Source organism: Leptonychotes weddellii, chromosome 9 (assembly GCF_054177405.1).
Source record: "Leptonychotes weddellii isolate Sample4059 chromosome 9, ASM5417740v2, whole genome shotgun sequence".
Lineage (NCBI taxonomy): Eukaryota > Metazoa > Chordata > Mammalia > Carnivora > Phocidae > Leptonychotes > Leptonychotes weddellii.
The window spans coordinates 3,923,566-3,946,808 of record NC_138377.1 but is presented as its reverse complement, the minus strand read 5'-3'; the positions used below and the strand labels follow the sequence as shown (position 1 = coordinate 3,946,808).

The following is a 23,243-nucleotide window of genomic DNA, read 5'->3' as shown; positions in this document are numbered from 1 at the left end:
AAATCCCTATTAGGAATAGGTCAGGACTCGTGACCTTACTACAACTAGCATTTTAGGCTTTGAAAGAGAAGAAATAAAATAATAACTTTAAAAATGTATGCTAGACTCCTGGATGTTTATTTACCAAAGGCTTCCTGGTTTTTTTGTTGTTGTTGTTGAAGTCAGCTTAGTAAGGTGGGTTTTTTTTTTTTTTTTTTAAAGATTTTATTTATTTATTTGAGAGAGAGAGAGCATGAGAGGGGGGAGGGTCAGAGGGAGAAGCAGACTCCCTGCCGAGCAGGGAGCCCGATGCGGGACTCGATCCTGGGACTCCAGGATCATGACCTGAGCCGAAGGCAGTCGCTTAACCAACTGAGCCACCCAGGCGCCCCAAGGTGGGTTTGTTTTAAGGCTGAGAAGTTTAGGGGCCTGTAACAGGTTATTAGCAAAAAACAGTTATTAGAAGGAACATTTCTTAGGATCTGCATTCCTTTGTTAACTCCAGATCTCCTCTTCCCAGGGGACCATTCTGTGAACTCTGCTTTTCTTCCCATAGGAGGAGTACATGAAAGTGAAAACTTGTTAAAATTTTTAAATCTGAATATTTACCAGTGGGTTGTATTCTCTAATATTGTTGGGTAAACATTCAAACCTTGTATTTGTAAAATTCGGCATCTGAAATGCTACTTGGAGGTTGACAATAACATTAATTTCAGTACTGTTAGCAGAATATCAGGAAGATGTGGAAGTTAGTTGACCGTACCGTGCAAGTTTGTACTTCCCTATGTGTGGTGGATCTCATTACAGTACGTGAGAGAACCGTTTCCCATTCCCAAGTGCCTTGTGTTAGTGGGTCCCATTCTGTTTAATTTCGTGATTAATTATCAATAACAGCAAGCCCAGTGGTTTCTGGGAATCATATTAGCAACATCATCAGATTTCCACTTTAGAGGGCACTGACCAAAGTCTCTTGCTTTGGAATATCTTAACTTCTGACCTTGGTTTCTTTGTAAAATGACTTCCTTTAGAAAAATTCTGCTCCTTCCCGAACTCCTACATGACCGTAGGAAGCAGTATACTCACTTAAAGCAGAACTCTTAAATTTTAACATGACCTGGTGAATGAGGTATTACGAACTCTTGAGTAAAATTCTTAATAACCATTCGATGCCTTTGGTGTTACACAGTGGTCTCAGATAGGGTTAAACATGAAGACGATGTAAATGGTTGTGAAGGACTTTTTTTCTTGTGTAAATGATCACCCTTAAATATAAGAAGTGAGAAGGGAAGGAGACCGCCATGGCTGTGCTGGAGACTGTTCCATTGGAGCCCGGACCCTGTTTCTTCTAGGAGAGTCACAGACTTAGTAGAATTTCTAGTATTTCACAGGTGATCACACTCTTGAAAACACCCCGAAGTGTCTTTCTCTTTTGGCAGTTCTCAACTCAATCCTCTTTCCTTCTTTTCCTTTCGTCTTCTAGCTCCTAGGCACCCAGAAACTTTGAGGGAGAGAAGCTGCTGCTTCTCCAAATTGACAGTTGGCTTTTAATTTCTTACTTTGTTGGTAACTCACTTATAGTTTGTGCTAATACATGGTTCCTGTATTAAATAGATGTTATAGATTCTTTTTTTTTTTTTAAGATTTTATTTATTTGACACGGAGAGACAGCTAGAGAGGGAACACAAGCAGGGGGAGTGGGAGAGGGAGAAGCAGGCCTCCCGCCAAGCAGGGAGCCCGTCACGGGGCTCGATCCCAGGACCCTGGGATCATGACCTGAGCCGAAGGCAGACGCTTAACGACTGAGCCACCCAGGCGCCCCATAGATTCCTTTTTTCTTAAGATTTATTTATTTTAGAGAGAGAGCATGAGTGTGTGTTGGGGGCGTGGAGGGACAGAGGGCAGAGGGAGAGAGAATCTGAAGCCGACTCTGTGCTGATCGCAGAGCCTGATGCGGGGCTAGATCTCATGACCCCAAGATCATGACCTGAGCGGAAACGAGGAGTCGGATAGTCAACCGACTGAGCCACCCAGGTACCCCGATTTTTATAGATTCGTAACAAGGACTACATACAGACTTCTGGATTTCATGTCTGGGGATCTAGGCACACACTCTCTATACCTTCCTGAATTTTCTGAGACTTCTATCAGATAGCTTCACTCCTCTGCTTAAAAATCCCTCTAACACGGGGCGCCTGGGTGGCTCAGTCGTTAAGCGTCTGCCTTCGGCTCAGGTCATGGTCCCAGGGTCCTGGGAACGAGCCCCGCATCAGGCTCCCTGCTCCGCGGGAAGCCTGCTTCTCCCTCTCCCACTCCCCCTGCTTGTGTTCCCTCTCTCTCTGTGTCTCTCTCTGTCAAATTAAAAAAAAAAAAAAAATCCCTCTAACACAACAGTGTGTTGTTACTTAACGTCACTGAACTGTAGATTTAAAATGGCAAATGCTGTGTTTTGTGTTTTCACATACACACACATCCTGCAGATGTCTCATCACAGTCAGTAAAATCCAAACTCCTTATCACGAGGCCACACTTGATTTGGCCCCTGCGTTCCTTTCCTCTTTGTCCTTCCTCCCTCCACTCCCTTTGTGTACCAGCCTTACCAGCCCTCTTTCCATTCCTTGAGCTTGTTTCTTTGCTCTTACCTCTGCTTCTAGTGCGGTGAACCCAGATGTTCATTCTTGTGCTGCCTTGTTGTTCACATCTCTGCTCTCAGGAGGCCTTCCCTGGTCTTCCACTCTCTCTCTGGCTCCTGACCCTGTTTTATTCTCTTTGTAGCAGTGTCTGAAATTATCTTGCTTTTTTTCTTTTAACCTGCTTCTTTCTGCTTCCTCTAGAGAATAAGTTTTGGGCCTATAACCCCTCAGCCTTAGGATGGCACTAGGCATATAGAAGATTCTCGGTCTGTAACCGAGTGAATGAGCACATGGAAATTATGCAGTAAGGCAGAATCGTGGCCTAGAGACTAGAATTCATTCATCCTCCTCTCTGACCGCATAGGTGAAAAGTATGAAGGGTGAAAAGAGGATGTGCAGGAGTGTTCCCTTTATAGGAAAGGCATGGACTACACAGTCAATCCTAGTTTCAAATCCTAGATCTGCCACTTAAATGCGCTTCTTCAGATACATGACTTGGCATTTCTGAGGCTTATTTCTTAAACCAAACACATGGGGTTAGTGTCTTTGAGGTTTTGTTTACGTTGAGGAATAGGACAGTTGCCAGCATGAAGCAGGTACTCAGTAAATGATACTGTCTCGTCTTAAGGTCTCTCTTAGTGGGGAAACGTGGAAACAGCCTGTGACTGATTTCTGCCTGTTGCTTAGCAATGAATCTCAAGCAGTTAGCTCTCCTCCCCCTTTCCCCTGTGAAGGTTTGGGTGATGGCAGTGGTGAGTCGACGATGTTGTTTTTGCCATAAGTCACCTAGAAAGGTCAGACCAAAGAGCTGACGGCCTAAGATGAAAGGTGTGGGTGAACAAGATCTAGCCAATCCATATAAGTAAGTAAATAGATGAATAAATATGTGAATCGGTGAAAAAAGAAAATCAGGATCACAGAAAAAAAGGAAGCATGAGGGTCAACTCTCATGAGCTTCCTGGCAGTTGAGATAAAAAAGGAAAGCATACTATTGATGACTGATTCTAGCCAAGATGAGAAAAACTTGTAGGGAAATCAAGCTTTTCTGAGGACTGAATTCTTAGGTAAACTGCTTATATATGAAGAGGACCACTGAGTCACAGTGTACAGATTCCAGCCGGTGTGGTGTCCAGAATGTCACGTGCTGTCTTAGAACAGCCAAAAACTTAAAATGTAACTTAATTGAAGGCGACTCAGAATTTTCCATGTTCTTTACATGCTTACTCTCCTTTAACAAAAGTTGAACATTCTTTCACAACCATAAAGCGTGGGACCTGCTATTCCCCTTGAGCCCAGGAGGGTGGGGAAAGTGGAACAAAGGTGTTCTGGCGAGTTCCTCCCTGTGTTCCCAGACACAGTGGCTGCCATTTAAAGCCTTCTCTGGTTTCAGCCTTACCGGTGGTCTTCTCTTTTTCAAGAAACGAAGAAAGCAAGCAAGGTTCAGTGACAGGAGCGAAAGGCCTCTTGAAGGAAGGAGGTCTGGGCTTTGGAGAGCAGAGTGGATGGGGGGTGGGGGTGAGAGGTGGGCAGAGGGGAAGGTTCCTCCCAGTGCTGAGGAACATGGCCAGAGGGCTGCTGTGGTAGGAGTGGGGAGGGCAGGTCAGACCACTTTTTTTTTGTTTTAAAGATTTTATTTATTTATTTGACCCGAGAGAGACACAGCGAGAGAGGGAACACAAGCAGGGGGAATGTGAGAGGGAGAAGCAGGCTTCCTGCGGAGCAGGGAGCCTGATGCGGGGCTCGATCCCAGGACCCCGGGATCATGACCTGAGCCGAAGGCAGACGCTTAACGACTGAGCCACCCAGGCGCCCCAGACCACTTTTTAAACCTCTGTGGACCTGTGGAGTGCTTCCAGCCTTTCCATTTAGTTCCTTAATCCTCTTTTTTTTTTTTTAATATATATATTTGAGTCTTTATTCAAAGATTATTTACTTATTTAAAGTACAGTCTAGGGGCGCCTGGGTGGCTTAGTCGTTAACTGTCTGCCTTCGGCTTAGGTCATGATCCCAGGGTCCTGGGATCGGGCCCCTCATTGGGCTCCCTGCTCAGCGGGGAGTCTGCTGCTTCCTCTCCCTCTGCTCCTATCTCCCCCCACTCAAATAAATAAAATCTTAAAAAAGAAAAACTACTGATTAACAATAACGTATAGTTGAACAGTTACAGCCGTATGCTTTAATAAAAGTTATGTGAATGTGGTTTCTCTCTCAAAATATCTTACAGGGCCGCACTCACCCTTGCGATGGTGCGAGATGATGAAATGCTTATGTGAGGAGACTAGTAGCGAGGGGAAGGGCCTCGAGCGAGCCTGGGAGCTAGCGGCCCTTTGTACCACAGAAAGAGGATCCTCTGCCTCCAAATCATTTGAATACAAAGTGTGTACCCCACTTATAGGTGGTATTGGCTAGATTTTGTTTTTCATATCTTCCATCTGAGGCCGTTTTACTTTGGTCTGGTTGTTGTAGGTCATCTGCCTTTAGCCAGGGTTAGTGAGTACTGGAATCACCTGATCCAGACTCGACCAGAAGTTCTCGTTAAGACATTTTCTCCTACCACACTACCCCTACCCCCTTTGAGTCGGTGACCTATATTCTCAGCTTTTTCCAATTTGGAATTCTGAAATTTGGTTTTAATTTGCTTTTGTCCAGTTGTGTTCTGGTAATCACAATCATAAATGTTAAGCTGGTTGTAGAAACTCACTGCAGTGAAACTTCTCATGCCGGTTGACCCTTTCTCCCTGAAACAGTGGAGAGAGAATTAGCTAAGTCCTGCCTTCACGGAAAACTCCAGAGAGGCATGTGTATGTGCAACAATTGTTTTGTATGTGTAATAATTTTTAAAGGACCTCTAGATATTTTGCTTCATGAACTTGCTTTGCCTAGATGTGTATTCCATATTACCCCATTGCCAGCCAGTAAGCATACATATTTGACATTCAGAGCAGATCAGTTAACACCTTCTTCCCCCCTCTGCAGAGCAGATCTGTTTCAGTAGCAATTATAAAGGAAAGGAATAAAATAATGGCCAGTGCAGAGAGTGAGAATTTTCTTTATTTGAATATATATCAGAACAACATGTTTTACAAAGAGAAAAAAATAATACATTTCACTAAAATATTTTGAACTAAGGGGGAAACTTACATGTAGATATGGCCTGTAAATGTAATAAAAATATTAGTTTCTCTTTTAAAGCATCATAAGTTCGTATTTGCAAAAACTTCCAAAGGTTTTCTTTTGCAAAAATCAGATTAAATGGCCAAAAAAATATCAGACATTGACATTCTTTGATCTGTTGCTTTAGTATGTGTCCAGTTCTCAGTGAAAGTGAGGTGGGACATCTGGGTGGCTCAGTTGGTTGAGTGTCCCAACTCTTCAGCTCAGGTCTTGATATCAGGGTTGTGAGTTCAAGCCCTGCATTGGGCTCCATGCTGGATGTGGAGCCTACATAAAAAAAAAAAAAGAAAGAGGATGAGGCAAACGTTGTCTTTGATTTCTCCAGCCGTAAAACTGAGTATCTTTTGTCATTTCTCAAGCAGCTTTCTTCAAAACACGATTTTTTTTCTATATATTGTTTATTTCCTGACATTGTGTTGTTGAATAATGACCCTTTTGTTTTGATATCTGTGTGGTCTTTAAAGAGTTCACCATATGAACTTTCTTGTCCTACACTGTTTATTAAGGAATAAGTAACAAACGTGGTAATAGGAAGTTTAAATATATATTATGAAAGCATACAGCAATTATCTAGAAAGACCCAGTGAAAGATTTTTTTAAGGCAAGAATATTGTATCTCAGACATTGTTCAGAAGTGCAGGTGTGTAGTAGTCATCAGAAGCAGATTGCCTTTAATCAGTTTGTGGTTTTAACATTATGTACAGACCATGTGGTTATTGTCTATACTCGGAACAGACCACCTCGACTGTGTGTCACTTTCACTTGGTAAGTCACTGAGTACAGTTGTCATGAGACAAAGCTAGTTTTCTCCCTGCATCTGGACATAATCCCTTCAGTCTCCTTTGCAGTCTTCCTCATTTGCTCTGCGTTGGAGTTACCCAGGTGTTCGTTCTGAACCCTCTGTCTATATTTTTTTCTTTTTTTTTAATTTTATTTATTTATTTGAGAGAGAGAATGAGATAGAGCATGAGAGGTTCAGAGGGAGAAGCAGACTCCCTGCTGAGCAGGGAGCCCAGTGCGGGACTCGATCCCCGGACTCCAGGATCATGACCCGAGCCGAAGGCAGTTGCTTAACCAACTGAGCCATCCAGGCGCCCCTATTTTTTTGAATAGATACTATTTATTTTTTTGGCTTTAAATGCAGGCCATGTGCCAGTGATGCCCATATATGTTCTTTAACCTCGATTTTTTTTGTCCCCACATTTGCATATCCAAGGACCTCCTTGAGGTCTGTCCACTAGGTGTCTCCCAGACCCCTCAAATTAAAGCGGAACTCCAGGTCCTCTGCTGCACGTTGTCTCTTCCCCCATTATTCTCCAGCTTGGCTCAGGACCTCCTCCCAGAAATGCAAACCAGAAACTTAGAAGGCATACTTAACATCCTTTTCCACCCACCTTCCCCCCCCCCCCCAACTTACCTGATTCATTACCCAGACTTGTGGAGTCCTCCAAAATAAAACTCAAATCTAACCTGTTTTAAAGACAGGTGGTTGTCTCTTTTGGAAGTAAATCCCATTATTGGGTAATCTCGCAGAAGTTTTCCTTGTTTCCCATAGAAAAATCTCCACTGGGGGCGCCTGGGTGGCTCAGTTGGTTGAGCGACTGCTTTCGGCTCAGGTCATGATCCTGGAGTCCCGGGATCGAGTCCCACATCGGGCTCCCTGCTTAGCGGGGAGTCTGCTTCTCCCTCTGACCCTCCTCCCTCTCATGCTCTCTGTCTCTCATTGTCTCTCTCGCAAATAAATAAAATATTTAAAAAAAGAAAAAAAAGAAAAATCTCCACTGTAGTTTAAATCTTATCTTCTAAGTAAAATTCCATCAGATAGGTAAAACGTCTGTAAGCTTTTTTTCTGTAAAGGGCTAGATAGTAATGTTTCAGGTTTTGTAGGCCGTCCTAAAGCACCTGATCAACTCCAGTGTCATTGTAGCAGGAAAGTAGCCAAAGATAACATGTAAACAAATAAGTATGGCTGTGTTTCAATAAAACTATTTCTAAAAATAGGTGGTGTCTGTGCACACCATTGTCCATAACAGCATTATTCACAGTAGCCAAAAGATGGAAGCAACTCATGTGTCCATCAGTAGATGAGTGGATAAACAAAATGTGGTATGTCCGTACAAGAATATTATTCAGCCATGAAAGAGAATGAAATTTTGTACGTGCTACAACATGAGTGGACCTTGAAAACATGCTTAGTGAAGTCCACCAGACACAGAATGACAAATACTGTTTGATTCCATTTATAAAAGGTACCTAGAATAGGCAAATTCATAGAAACAGGAAGTAGAAAAGAGGTTACCAGGGTAGGGGGGGCAGTTGTGTAATGGGTACCAAGTTTCTGTTAGGGATGATGAAGTCTTAGGTATAGATAGTGGTGATGGTTACACAGCATTGTGAATATGCTTGATGCCACTGAATTGCACATTCACAGATGGTTAAAATGATAAATATGTTCATGTCTATTTAACCAAAAATTTTTTTTTTTTAAAGATTTTATTTATTTATTTGAGACAGAGAGAATGAGAGAGAGAGAGCACATGAGAGGGGGGAGGGTCAGAGGGAGAAGCAGGCTCCCTGCCGAGCAGGGAGCCCGATGCGGGACTCGATCCCGGGACTCCAGGATCATGACCTGAGCCGAAAGCAGTCGCTTAACCAGCTGAGCCACCCAGGCGCCCCCTTTGGTGTCTAACCAAAAAATTTTTAAACAATAGAAAGGAGGGGCGCCTGGGTGGCTCAGTCAGTTGAGTGTCCAGCTCTTGATTTCGGCCCAGGTCATGATCTCAGGGTCATGAGATCTAGCCCCACATCGGCTGGGTGTGGAGCCTGCTTGAGATTCCCCCCGACACACACACACACACACATAATAAAAAAATAAATAGAAAGGAACTGTGAAAATGTTGGAAGAAGGTTGGCAGGCTGGGTCCGGCTCACTGGCTGTACTTGGGGATTGTAAAACTTGTCAGTCTCAGACTCCATACATGTATTGTAGTTCTTGGTGATGTTAGTGACTGTTCTCTGGGTGCTTGGCGTTGTTGAATGTTGTAAGAAAGAACTGAGTTTCAAGCCTCAGGAAGCATTTCCTCATTTGACTTGAGGTCCTCCCCCCCCAACTCATAAGTTAAAGTCCCAATCTCAACATGATGGTATTTTGAAATGGGGCCTTTGGGAAGTAATTGGGTTATGAGGGTGGAGCCCTCCTGGTGGGATTAGTGCCCTTATAGATAAAGAAGAGACAGAGAGAGATGATCCATCTCTCCACCATGTGAGGGCACAGCAAGAAGGTTCTGTTGACAAGCCAGGAAGAGTGCCTTTACCAGGAACTGAATTGGCTGGCACCTTAGTCTCTAAAACTGTGAGGAATAAATTCCTGTTGTTTAACCCCCCCGGTCTGTGGTATTTTTGTTAGAGCAGCCCGAACTAAGACAGCTTTTCTCACTTAGAATAAAGGCTCCGTGAGGGCAGAGACTTTGTTTTGTTTCTGGTGCCTTGGAACAGTGCCAGGCACGTAGGAGGCCCTCAGTTACTATGTGTTGGACAGCGTGAGGAGTGTGATTCCTTACTCCCGGATTGTGCCCAAGCATACTGGAGATGCGACTCTCCTCCCAGTAGTTTCCTCCGAGCAGCCGTGCTCCCCAGCCTTGCTAGCGTTCTTCTGTCAGAAGTACGAGTCGGTGCGGAAAAATAGCTCCCCTGCCCACCCGTGCGTTTCTGTAGCACCTGAAAGTCGGTGTGGTAGGAGTTGCGCCCCGGTTAGAAGACTGGAGAGTGAGGGAATTGTCGTGGCCCCGAGAACAAGAGTCGGGTTACAGTACCGAGTCCTCGCTTTCTAACTTATGATCATTAACCACATTTCCTGTCCTTCATGAGTGCATCTAGCTCTGTTTTCCTTAGGCTTCTTCATCTGTAAAGAGGTTACCCGGGATATGTTGTTGAGATCATTCTTGTTTCAAACTAGAGGCAGCTGGGCTTAACGGGAAAGGCCCCGGGTCCAAGAGCGAGGCTTCCTGCGCTCACGTCCGCCCCTTACTATTAGCCAGATAGCCCTGAGCAAGTTACAGAGCCTTTCTGGGCCTCAGATTTCTCCTGTGAAGAGTGAACTTGCTGATTTGCCCACTTCCAGGGTGATGTGCGCAGTAATGGAAACAGTGCCTGCACAGTAAACATTCTCTGATTCCTGGCAGTGGCGTTTAATGTTTTCTAAAATGAAGAGTGGGCCCAGGTGCCTGGCTGGCCCAGTTGGTGGAGCGTACGACTCTTGATCTCAGGGTCGTGAGTTCGAGCCCCACTTTGGGTGTAGGAGATGACCTAAAATAAAAAAAAAATTTTTTTTTAAAGATTTTATTTATTTATTTGACAGAGAGGGAACACAGACGGGGAGTGGGAGAGGGAGAAGCAGACTCCCCACCAAGCAGGGAGCCCGATGTGGGGCTCGATCCCAGGACCCTGGGATAATGACCTGAGCCAAAGGCAGACGCTTAGCGACTGAGCCACTTAGGCGCCCCTAAAATAAAATTTTTAAAAAATAAAACGAAGAGCAGTGGGAGAAGAGAGACATTTAACATTTAAAAGTATCCTGTTCTGTGCTTTTCATCACTGAGAGCGATTGACTGAACATGATAATGACCATGTGAATCAAATGAACCTACATTCTGCCTTTTTTTTAAAGATTTATTTATTTACTTGGTGGGGAGGGGCAGAGGGAGAAAATCTCCAGCAGACTCCATGCTGAGGGTGGAGCCTGGCCCGGGGCTCAATCTCTAAACCCCGAGATCACTACCTGAGCTGAAACCAAGAGTCGGAGGCTTAACGGACTATGCCCCCCAGACGCCCCTACATTCTGTCTTTTTACCTTGCCCTCATACCCTAATGTCAGAGAACCTGGTGATAAACAGCTAGACATTTTTTTGATAGTAAGTGATGTCACTTGTAGGGTTTGGTTTGGTTGGTTTTTGGTCTTGTGTTTTAAGATTTTATTTTAGAGGGAGCGTGCCTGGGTGGGGGCAGAGGCAGAGGGAGAGAGAGAATCTCAAGCCGACTCTGCTCTCAGCCTGGAGCCCGATGTAGGGCTCGATCTCACGACCCTGAGATCATGACCTAAGACGAAATCAAGAGTCAGACGCTTAACTGCCTGAGCCACCCAGACGCCCCTTTGGTCTTGTTTCTTAATACTGGTGGAAAGGTAAGAATTGAACAAGCCAGTTTTCACTTCAGAAAGTCCTATTGTTACTGCCTTTTGTGAAACATTTTGATGGAGAAGCAGGACATTTCAGTCAGCATGGAAAACTTTGGAGCATCTTTATTTTCTGCTTTCAGCACCACAGTGGTTGAAGACCAACCAGTTTGGGCCTCTGGGCACTTGACCCTTGTGTAAGAGGCAAGGACAATAAAAATTCAAAACAGCATGATTTAGAGTTTGTCAGCGTTGTAATCAAGAACTAAGGTAGGAGTTCAAGGAAAAGGTAAGAATCTGAGGCCAGAGCGATAGAATCAACAACCCCTCAGAGAATCTCTCCTGCCAGGTGCTTGTGAGTTAACCTGGGAGGAGCACAGCCTGGTTGCATTATGGAGTGCTTGTGCCTAGGAGAAATGGAAGGTCAGGCTAGCTGTGTAAACTGGAACCAGGCAGCAAGGGACCCAGGATGCCAAGTTGATGTATAATTTATACCTCTGAAGGGTTCATACCATGTGAAAATATATCAGCTGCATGTTCGGTATCAGTTGATCCTTTATTATAGATCATTGTGGCAAAGAATAGAATTGGGAAGATGAATTAAGAAATTAACGATAGTCGTTGAGGTTTGAGATACTAAGGACTAACTTGATGGCAGTGGGACAAAGGGAGAAGACCTTCCAAAAAATCAATAGGATTTGGTGTTTGGGATGTAGGAGATTAATTATGGGGGTCAGTATTCCTTTCTTTTAACCTGTTGGATTTGTGATGATAGTAAGACATTCAAGTAGAGATGTCCTACATTCTTTGAACACGTATTTATTTACTGAGGGCCAACTCTCTGCAGACTGAACCAGGCTCTGGGGATACCTGGGGATCAAAACTGACAAGGAGGGCGCCTGGGTGGCTCAGTTGGTTAAGCGACTGCCTTCGGCTCAGGTCATGATCCTGGATTCCCGGGATCGAGTCCCGCATCGGGCTCCCTGTTCGGCAGGGAGTCTGCTTCTCCCTCTGACCTTCCCCCCTCTCATGTGCTCTCTCTCTCTCACTCTCTCAAATAAATGAATAAATAAAATCTTTAAAAAAAAATAAAACAAAACAAAAAACAAAACTGACAAGGATTCCTGTCCTCGTGGCGCTTACTGTCTAGTGGGTGAGGCCGACAAAAATCACATTGCTGTGATTAGAACTTGCCTGCGAACAGGCCATGGGATTAGGGTGAAGGGCTGGAGTACATGTGAAGAACTGAAAGGCCAGCAGAGCGGGAGCAAAGAGTGAGGAGAGAGCAGTGAGAATGAGGGGCTGGAGGGGAAGGCAGGAGCCCGGCTGCAGGGTGAAGGCTGGGGCATCAGACTCAAGTCAGGGTTGCCGTGTTGCTGGTTAACAGGAAGTGTGTAGGGTGGACAGAAAGCAGAACTCTGAGAAGTGGTGGGAGGAGAAGCAAGGAAGCATGACAAGAAGGCAGTTCGAGAAGTGGGAGTGGAACCAGGCAGGTGAATGCTGAGTCAGGAATGGGGAATATTCCTAACAGGCTGAAAAGGAGCACTGGCTCTGGGTTTGGTGCCATTGGGTTTGGCATCGCAGATTCTGGTGACCTTCAGGCAGAAACAGGATTTCTGGCGACTGAGGAGAAAGACTGGGTGGTTAAGAAATTGGAGAAGCTGCTAATGAAAGCACTTTTCATAGTTCTAAAATGTATTTGCCCACATACACATTTTTACTCTGCTAAAATAATCAATCTTATGGTGTGTTTCAGATGAAAAAAAAGATATTGACCATGAGACAGTGGTTGAAGAGCAGATCATTGGAGAGAACTCCCCTCCTGATTATTCAGAGTATATGACAGGGAAGAAGCTTCCTCCTGGAGGGATACCTGGCATTGACCTCTCAGACCCCAAACAACTGGCAGAATTTGCTAGGTAAGCCCTAAGAATTTCCTTTCTTTCTCATTATAGAAAGTACTTAGAGTCAGCAGCTGTGTTCTTTGAGTCTAAGTTACAATGGTGGCTCATAGTCTTGCTCCAGGGAAACTTGTAAAAACAAAAGCAGTTCATTTTGTTTGTAGGGGTAACTGCACTATTAATGGGCGTGGCACCATTTTAGATCCTTGCTGACAGTGAGATGAAGCAACTACTTCTTAATTCCGTAGTTGATTTTGCTTGTGAATAAATAAACTTGCATAGAATTGGTTTGGAAATGGGTATCTTTACACTAGCTGCTAGCGGTTGGAGGGCGCTGTGCTGGAGCAAGCTGCGGGGGCCTGGGTTGGAGCTGGGCGGGCACAGCTGACCACTGGGAAGGAGTCATCAGTTCATATTTCAGTGTGTCCTCAGTTAAACTCCCAGGGTTTTGTTCATTGAAGCGGGCATCAAATATTTATGGCGGGGACCCCTGTGACTGGCCACGGTGAGCAGTCAGGAAGATCTGGACCCACCAGAGGCTTGTTTGGCCTGAAGTGGGCTGGGCTCCCGCAGAAGCATCTGCCCCCTTTTGTAGTATTTATTTCCCAGCATCATTGGGCAGTTTCTACGAGGACATGAGAACACACTCAAAGACAGTTTTAAATAAAATGAAGTGAATTCATAAACTCTGGAGCAGAAGGATGACTTCTTTTCCCACCCTGAGGTTGAATGGAGCCTGGAATAGTCAGGAAATTTAGGCAAGGGCAGGATGAGGAAGAGAGACATTTTTGTGATCCCACACCATCTAGGAACAGAGAGGGGATCCTTGTCTGTCTTTTTCTTGAGAGCAGAGTGGAGTAGATAAGAGCTGGAGGCCTGGTGTGTCCTGGTTTCTCCCAGCCCTGCCCAAAACAAGGTGGGTCCTGCCATTGGGAGCCTCAGTTTCCCCATGTGTCAGATGGGTGTCAGTGTCAGAGGTGTTGTAATAAAGGGGTATGTACCCTTTTCTCCTATCCCATGAAACTGCCGCCACAGGGAATCTACACGTGAGTCTATTTCTGATTGATCACGGCTCAACAAAAAAAAGTTAAGGCTTCTGTCCTTTTGTGAATGACATTATGTCTCCCAGCTTTTGTTGCCTTTCATATTTTAAATACGGTATGCTACTCAAATGTTACTCCGTTCCCCACCCCTCCAATACAAATAAAAATGGAATCTGTAGATAGAGTCAGCAGTGAGGTTAGAGTTTTGGGGCAGATGGAGTCAAATTGTGTGCCAATGTTTAGTATTGTCATGTGTTTTTAAAGTTAGTCATCCCTTGTTATCGTACTTGGAATTTAGCGAGGGTAGAGGATGCTGTCCCCAGGAGTAGACCTACGAACGAAGGAGTCAAGGAAAGCCTTGCAGAGGCGGTGGCGTCTGACGTGAGCCTTGAAAAACACTGAGATTTGAGGGGGCAGGTGGGGTTCTCATGGTGGGCCTAATGCTAGTGTGGCATGAGTTTGGTGGAAAGGAAGGGACTCAACCCCCATCGGATATACGTTCAGAAAAGGATAAGTAGGTTCGGCTGGGAATTCGGAGGCTCACAGGGAGACAGTTGGAGTGTAAGAGTTCTCTGAATACCGGGCCCACATCTGGGAATGTTTTCAGTGTGCGGTGGGCAGCTGCCAGAGGTGTGTGAGCGGTAGAGAAGGGGCTCTGTGATCAGAGGTTGGCTTTGAGAGAAGGACACATCCTCTGTGTCCAGGCTGGGTCGGCGAAGGGCCAGACAGGGAGTGGGAGAGGTCACGAAGGCCTGAGCTGGGATTGCGGCGGCCAGATGGTGAAAGAATAAATGAGATGAGGGTGGCAGGAGATGAGATTGAGAACCAGACCGGCTGTGTGTCTCCGGAAAGGAGGACTCAGAGTGGAAGTTGAATGCTTCGCGCCTCAGGTGGCACGAGATTGGGAGAGGGTGCTGGTTTGGGGTTCAGGGTGGGCATTGTTTGGCTTTAGATGGTAATGAATCATCCCTGTTGGGCCCGACGTGGTTTCAGGAAGTACATCAGGGCTAGACTCATCTGCTGCACTGTGGCTGAGGCCGAAAGTGGCCCAGACATGCACGCTCTGAGAGGCCTGTTGCCGAGAGGCCGGTCTTGGGAAAACCCTGTGATCGGAGGGTAAGGGAACCAGCAACAGGGCACAGGGCTCATTCAGACAGACGGTGTGGCTCAGGGAAGTACATACAGTGTCATAAAAGCCAGGGGAGTGCTCAGAAGGTCCAAGAGAGGGACCTCTGCTCTCTCAGTTATACTTTGCGGAGTGATTTCAGTGGAGGAGCAGAGAGAGGGCTGAGGTAGGATGTTCCAGAGAGCAGGAACCTGGGGGTGGCGAGCAGAAGTGATGAGGTGTTGGTGACCCACCCTTGGTGGTGTTCACCCTCATTGCTGAATTGGGGCAGCTGATCTGGAAGCTTGTCCACAGTTCCCTGAACAGAAAATCTGGGGTGTTGGCCCTGCACTTGGGAGGTGCGTGTCACCGTTGTCGAATAGAAGCTTCTGCTTGTTTCCCAAGTGGCCTCGAGCCTGCCTCAGGGCTGCCTTCAACCCTACTAGACCTGAATGAGCCTTTTCTTCACCAGCAGTAGATAATTAGAAGACCGCGGAGTCACGTTTTGAGATTTGTGAGGAAAAGTTACTGTAAACATAGAAATCCCGATCCAGCAAAGCTGTTGGTCAACTACAAGGCATAAAAGTGGCAATTGTAGACACATAAGGATTTGTTTTATGTTGCATTTACCCTTTCTGAGGGGGTTACTGGAGGATATACTCCAGGAAGACGAGGACGTACATCAAAAGGAAGCCTTCTTAAAGAACCTGGCGAACAGAGAATCAGGTTGGAAACCCATTCAGTTGAGAACAGAAAGTCGGTGAATTGTAGGGCTTTCTTCAGGAAAAATTGAGTTCATTCAGCGGTGCACAGAATGAGTAAGAAGCCAGAAGGTCTTGGTGGTATGGGAAAGAGTTTTCTAAAAAGGAAAAGATAATCAGAAACCCTCTGAAGAGAGAGGCAGTGCTAATAAGAAAGCTGTGGCCTAAAAGTGGGCATAAATTTGATGATGGTTGAAGTGCATTGAACTTGTTTGGCCTGACTCTGCAAGTCTCTCCTTGGTCCTGAAGCGACTGTGTTGGACTCACAGAGCAAGAAATGCGATCCTAGCACACAGTTAACATTCTACAGTAGGCGATCTGTTTCCATAATCATCTGAATATAGTGTGTGTTTCTTTTCTAATCATCCTGTTAAAGATTTCATTTTGTGTACAGAATAGAATGAGATCTTGCTCATCCTGACAGTGTATACAAAGTGAGGGTAGAGGGTTGGGCTCCCGCTCATCCCCGTTGTTCTTAGTATCCTGGAACAGATCACGGAAAACTATCAAGTCTCTAACTGGACGGTGGTGGTGGTGAGAGGTACTGGAGCCTGGAATGCCCTCTTTTCTTAGATCTTTGCGTTTTGAAAATGTGTGTAACCAACCGCTGAAGAGGATTTTCCAGGGGCCCCGGCATTGGTGATTGGGACTCTGAAAGCTAAAGACAAAGAGGCACCAAGTTTCAAATTGTTAGGGGCCAGACCCTATCTTCTTCTCTTGTAAAGACCCACAGAACCCCCTTTATCCACCTCCACTCCATGGCTCAGCTGTTGGCTTGAGGTAGCGTGTTAGCTGCTTTTCCCTCTCTCCTGTGCTGGGGAGAGAGGGGGTTCTGCACTGGACTTGGAACTGACCAGAGTGGTTCGGGTTCCTGCCGCACTGAGCCTAGAGAATCGGTTAGGAGTAAGTAAATCAGTTATATGGGGAGGGGGGCAAGTATAAGAAATAAGGACTTTTCATCTGAAAGTCCTGGTATTGGGGGAGGGGGGGATTTTGTTCTTTTTTAAATACTTCAAAATGTGGCCAGTGGGTGGGACCTGGTGAGTTCTTGTTCCTGATTAAATGAGCAGCCTTTGTGCTCTTTTCATTAACTACAGTTAGCCCTTCGGAAACTTCCGGTCTAGAAAGATCAGAATTAAGAGTGGTTAGGTCAGTCACAAGCTGGTTAATTTAGTTGTCGTCCACCACCCACCCTGAGACTTTCGCAGGAGTAGCATAAAGATGAGCTGGTGGAGCGGAGCTGGAAGGACCGTCAGGAAAATGTGCTGTCTCCGTAGGAGATACTTTCTCTGGCGAACTTAGTCTCGTTTGTCTGAGGCACCGCTCTTCGTTGCACCAAGAAGGGAGGGGAGTTGCGGTTGCAGAGGGGAGCTGGGTTCCAGGAACTTCTGCCCCCAACACAGGTCCCCATCAGGGTTCTAGGCTGAAGGCGACTAAGCTTATCGTTTTGCTATGAACAGGACTCTCTTCATTTGAGAATCTCTGATTTAAAAACGGTTCATCTCGGCGTCTGGGACATTGAGCTTTAACTTACAACTCTGGTTTTGCCCTGCTCCAAGTGGTGCCAGGAGATTCCTGCAGATTTTTGGTCCCGGAGTCCAGCCTTTACAGTGCCGCCCCCACCCCCCAGGTGCGGAGTGAGCCCAGGCAAACCCAGCGGCTGGGCTGCGTGCAGCGTGCGGAGTGCTCTCCGCTTCCCATTGAACAGGAAGCTTCTCTTGTTGCGTACCTGGCTCCTCCTCGTACTTTGTAATCTACCGAAGGTGCCTTTCTACTCGACTTGTGCCGTTTTTCTCTAGTCTCTCAGCCCTTTAGTTGAAAACGGTGGCTTGGAGCACCAGAACCTTCTGGACTGTTAAGTACAACTGGCTTTTTTTTTTTTTTTTTTTTTTTTAGGAATGAACTCATTTTAGCCAGGCGCATTTAACACACAGCTGGGGATAAGAATAGCTGTCATTCCCCGATAGCTTCACGTGCATCCTCTCTTTGAGTCTTGGCAGCTACAAAGCAGGTAGCATTCCACCTTTTTACAGAGTGAGAAACTGAGGCTGAGAAGTTCAGTGATTTGCTCAAGGTCGTGCAGCTGGTAGGAGTCGGCGCCAAGCCCGGCCCTGTGCCCCCCACTACCGCCCGCCAGTGCCTCCGCCGCCGACGGCGTCCTGTGTAAAGGCTCCCAGTCGAGGGAGAACTCAAATCTTGGTTATTCTGAATAGTTTGGGCATGTTGAAGAGATATTCCAAGTAGCAGTATATGATTTTAGGCTTTTTAAAAATTACTTTTTTAGGATTTCAAATACTGTTTTTTATTGTGTAGGTTATGTATCAGTTGGTGCCATGAAGATTTTAATTTTAGTCTTTACTCACAAAAAAAACCACAAAAAACCACTTTCAATCTAGTTTTTGGAAAATGACCTTTTCAGTGTTTGCCTTCAAATAAAATATAAAAGGCACCAACAACACACACTGCCTCATTTGCCACTCTGGTGAAGAAGGAGGATTTGCCAAGGAGCTTAAGAGTGGCTGCAATTAAACCTTTCACTTCCTTCTTGTGTCCAAGGGTGTTTGTCCAAATACATTTTAAACTTTCATTCTGAAATCAATTATATGCTACCTGCTGGCACACATTTTGCAAATGACATTTTAAGGAAAAATACCACTTAATGATAACATTTAATAAATCGAGAGTTTGGTAAATGGTACTTGGAACTGTGCCCTTTAATTTTGTGTCTATTTGAAAATTTCCATGATAAAAAGTTTTCAAAAATCAAGTTCCTGGGAATAAATTTAAGAAAATGTCAGGGGTGGGCTCACTCCATGAGGTGCTGCAGCAGGCACCTCACTGACATGGACACCCCACCCTGGAGCCCCAGATGGGTGGGCCAGGAAGCGGTTGTCTGTGCGACTTCTCTGTCAGCCCAGTGGACATGTTTAAAGTTGGTTTATTAACATAATTTGCAAACAATAAAATTCACCCTCTTTAGGTGAGTACCACTCTTGCGAATTTGGACAGGATCATGTAGCCGTGTCTGTAGTCGAGAGAGACATAGAGTATTTGAGTGTAATCATCAAGGAGTAAATGTCGTTATTCGTTGGGAAGACGGAAGCCTGGTTCTTAATATACCCTTTTTTTCTTATTAATACTTGATTGGAGTAGAACCCATTCATGTGAATCACTATTGTTTTCCAAACTGTGATCTAACCTCCAGGTGGCGCAGTGGCACCAAATTTTTGTCCTACAAAGTTCTGTGAACTCAGACCAGCTCCAGGGTTTAATGGTGTTTCAGATAACAGGCCAGCTCAAAGCCCCGTGCACAACAGGCATTTAGAAAATATTTGCTTACTGATGGGGTGATCCCCCAAGTAGAAGAAAGGAGGAGTGTCTACAGGGTTGGAACGGGGGCAGATACCAAGCTGGAAATGTTCTCAGAACTTAAAGTAGGAAATTCATACCGTCTTGAACAGACTTCCTTAGAAGTAAGTTCTAGTCGCCAGAGAAATTGGTTCACCAATGCTCCTCGAGGGATGGAGAGTTTAACTAGATGACTTTGTCAGCTCAGGTTTTATAAAACAAAATCTTCAGGTCATCCTTTTCCCAGATCAAGGGTGAAGAAGGACCTTTGCACTAGGGCTTTGCTAACTTAAAGATGACCGCAGAAATCTTTTGTGATGAGAGAGTGCTGGTAAGTTAGCTCTTACTGGTAAGGCATCACTGACCTCGTGGCTCGTTTGTTAGCTGTGCACTCTCACGTAGGGCAGTGAGGTGGTAGACGGGACAGAAGGAGCGTCTGTCTCGAAGATGTAAATCTTTTTTTCTAGTCTCTCTAGGAACTTTTAATCTCTCACCCCTCTACCACACACAGATCTGTAGGGAGTATTTGGAGAGAAAGTTTTGACAAAAGACCAAAGGTTGGTTCAGTGGAAATAGCAGGTAGGTAAGCTCCCAAATCAGCAAGCTCTCTGGGTAGTGAGTCCGCATGGGGTTCCTGTTACACCCCAGTCCCAAAGCAGGGCTGGAAATCTCTGTCGTTCTGTTTTGTTTTTTTTTAAATGCTCTCATTATTTGAAAAACGGTAACCTCCCTCCCACCCCCACCATCAAAAGTAGTAGTATGATAAAATTCAACAGTGGGAAAGGGTATGGGGTGTTCCCACCTGTCCACCAGTCCCTGGGGGCTCTTCCCCAAAACACCAGTATCAAGTTCATTTACTATGTTTCTTTCCAGAGATAATGTATATAAATGATTTTCTGTTTACAAGGACTCTTCTGTGCCCTTTTAAAAAATTATCTCTCCTAAAGATAATGTCTGTCAGTATGAAGTGAACCCTCCCTCCTTTTTTTTAAGGGGTTTTGTAGGGATTTGTGTTTAAGACCCTCCCCCATCTGCTGCTTCCTTTTCACAAGGTGTCTTTGTTACCACAGCAGCTGCTCCTGGATACCTTGCTTTGCTCCCACTAAGAGATTCCTCTGTGGTTTGGGCTGGTGGTCTTTCGTGTTATTTCAAGAGCTTGGAGGAAAGAGCAGATATTTGAAGCGCACAGACCTCAGTGCCGGTCTGAGCTGCCCTGGCTCGCTCGCTGCGAGACCGTGGCAGCGACTCAGGCTCTCTGAGCACCAGCACCCACACCTGTGAAATGGGAAGGGTGCTTCCCAGTCACGGGTGGTACTCAGGGAATGTGGTCTCATCCTTTCCCTCCTGGATGCCACCTATAACCATAGTTGTTTGTATCTGTAAGGAAAACATTGTAGGGACTATATGATTTATGCCAGATGAGTCTACCCACTCCTACAAATCTCTCTCTCTCTCTCTTTTCTTTTTTTTTTTTTTTTTTTCTTTTTGGTAAGAATGAAGCCAAGAAAAATTAAAGAAGATGATGCTCCAAGAACAATAGCTTGCCCTCATAAAGTAAGTAATGCTAGGGGAAAAGTGTTTGTTAAACTGCCAATGAAGATTTAGAGAGCTCATAAGCAATCTGCACTTTTATTTCCATCTAATAATTAAATGAGGAACTAAAGTCTTTGTTTTCTAAATTCAAGAGGCTGTATTTGTGATGTAAGTTTTGTTGTTCAGTAAAGGCCACTTAAATTTAAATACCGTTAATGGGGCTACTGTAGGGCGCCAGTGTTTTTGCTCTTACTATATATTGAATATACAATGTTAGGATTTTATTTCTTCCTTTTGGATCATGAACAAGTCAATCTTAAGACATTAGGTGGTGTCTCACCCATGGACCTTTGTGGGGCTGAAAGCTCATTATGGAAATTTGGAAATTATTTTGGATGCTGCTAAAGTAAGCCTAATAAAACTGCATCTCTCACAATTTTCTTAATTTGCCCTGTTAACTGTGTGTTACTAGAGGGGTGCTTAATTGTTTTCAAAATGTGGCTAGTCTTCCAAAGGAAAGGATATCACCTAAAAAGTACTTTGAGGTGTTGGTTGGGTCTGTTTCACACTTAATTGGATGGATGTAAAACTAACAGAAAAAGAAGTATCACGGAGGTGGGGAGAAAGTTTTAATGGGATGAAGAATTTTTAAAAATCAGTAATTGAAGAAGGATGAGTTTCATTTGGCGATGTCCTTCTAATGACCACTCACAGGTTCTTTGTGTGGTTTTTCAACACGCTTAGTGAATGGAGATTTTGAGATGTAAAACAAGTTCCTTTGGGGGCCAACACGTAAAGAAGCATTTGAAAACAGTTAGGCCCTAAGTGTCTGTCCTCCCTGTAGCTTCTCTGTGTACTTCTTTTCCAAATTTACATTTTTAAAAAAATTCCATTTGCTAAATGGAAACACAGCCTGGGGGTCAAGGTGCCAAAGCCGCGGCTTCCCCTCCCTCGTGCCTGTGAGCTGTCGTCCTGTCCACTCATCCCCCACCCGCTCCATCCCTGGACAGCAACTGCAGAAGAAGTTGGGAAGGCCATGCTTGTCCTGAGCAGTGCACGCCCGTCCGCGCCCCGCTCCCCGCTCCGGCGTCCGTGTGCCTGCTTCCTTTCCTGGTGTCTCACAAAATCAATTTCTTCTGTAGTTGCCATTCCTTGGAGACCCTCTTGCTTCTTTCTCTGTCAAGAAGGGGAAAGAGGCAAAGAGAGAAGAGGGAACAGTAGGCGATGGAGAGTGACAGCCCATTCTTGCAGCCCAGAATATGGGGCCCACCAAAGGTAGTGGTGGACTGCTCTCCTTTCAACCCCATTTGTTTACCAGGGCTTCTGCTACTTCAGCTGGGCACAGAGTTGGGGGAGGCAGCTGTGGTGTGGCTGGAAGCCAGGCTGCTGGGTTCTACCCCTGGCTCGGCTCCTACGAGCAGTGTGACCTTGGGCAAGTCTCCTTAAAGACATCTCTGAGCCTCAGTTTCCTGATCTGTAACACGAGGGTTTGCATTAAACGAGAAGGCCTTCTCCAGCTGTCTGGTTTTTGTCTTAAGTCATTTAATATTTCTCCTGTTGATATTGAATAAAACGTAAGTGGCGGGGGGGCCGGGGGTGGTTTTGTTTCTTGGGTCAGTGAAGGCTGTTTTAAGTGGTTGAATTCTTTGTTAACAGTTTGCAGTGTGAACCACTAAGCTTCTCTCTCTGTTTGAAGGGCTGCACAAAGATGTTCAGGGATAACTCTGCCATGCGAAAGCACCTGCACACCCACGGCCCCCGAGTCCACGTCTGTGCAGAGTGTGGCAAAGCTTTTGTTGAGAGCTCAAAACTAAAACGACACCAACTGGTTCATACTGGAGAGAAGCCCTTTCAGGTAGAGCTCGTCCCTTCCCCCTCCCCACACCACCCGGCAAGTGTAGGCGGGGCTGCGGGCACTGGAGGGCCGGAGAGACGCGGCTCTCAGTGCTCCCAGTGCTCCGTAGGGAGAAACCAAAACGGTGTCCCGTTGGTGCGGCCGCAAGGGCTGCCCCGGCACTTGCCTTCCCCGTGTGCAGCGTCTCTGGTCCTGGAGACGGGGGGACAGGGTGTATCGGGGTGTTGATGGGGTGTACTTTGTATCAGGAGGAAAACTGGATTGCTCATGAGCAAGCCTAAAACTGCATTTCTAGTGCATTCACTGTGGGATTGAAGCAGTTTATTTTCGGTAGTTGATGGAAGTATATTGAATTACTAAATTGACAGGGGAACTTCCAAAATTTTACCGAACGGAGTAAGTATAGGTGATGTTTTGTCTTGTTTTTAGAAACCCATCACAAGTGAACAAACTAGCAATGCAGGTCTCGATTTAACACGGTTCTTTTTGATACCTGACACCAGAAACCTTCCTAATCGATTGTATTTCATTATTTGAAACATTGACATAAGTACTAAGACCGTAACATGATCCCGAGGAAGATTCTTGGTGTTTTGCCAAGTGTGTCTCTTACCCCGTATTTAAAATAATTCCTGAGTGCTGTGCCTGGGTTTCCGAGTGGTCCGCATACAGAGTTCGAGCCCCCTGCCCGCTTGTGCTGGGGTGGGACTGGCCCCGGGACTGTCGCGTTTCCCCGGAGCGGGGAGG

At 45.5% G+C, this 23,243-nt stretch overlaps 2 protein-coding genes across 4 annotated transcripts in view; both read left to right on the top strand.

The window, feature by feature from the left end:
* LOC145723362 (echinoderm microtubule-associated protein-like 1) overlaps positions 1 to 23,243 on the top strand; it is a 433,105-nt gene that overhangs the window by 400,158 nt on the left and 9,704 nt on the right. The window lies entirely within an intron of this gene.
* Positions 1 to 23,243, top strand: part of YY1 (YY1 transcription factor) — a 33,326-nt gene that overhangs the window by 4,885 nt on the left and 5,198 nt on the right. The window contains exons 2-4 of the mRNA XM_006741287.3: positions 12,707 to 12,869; positions 20,602 to 20,662; positions 22,338 to 22,496. Of these exons, the coding sequence (XP_006741350.1) occupies positions 12,707 to 12,869; positions 20,602 to 20,662; positions 22,338 to 22,496 (383 nt within the window). The remainder of the gene's footprint in view (positions 1 to 12,706; positions 12,870 to 20,601; positions 20,663 to 22,337; positions 22,497 to 23,243) is intronic.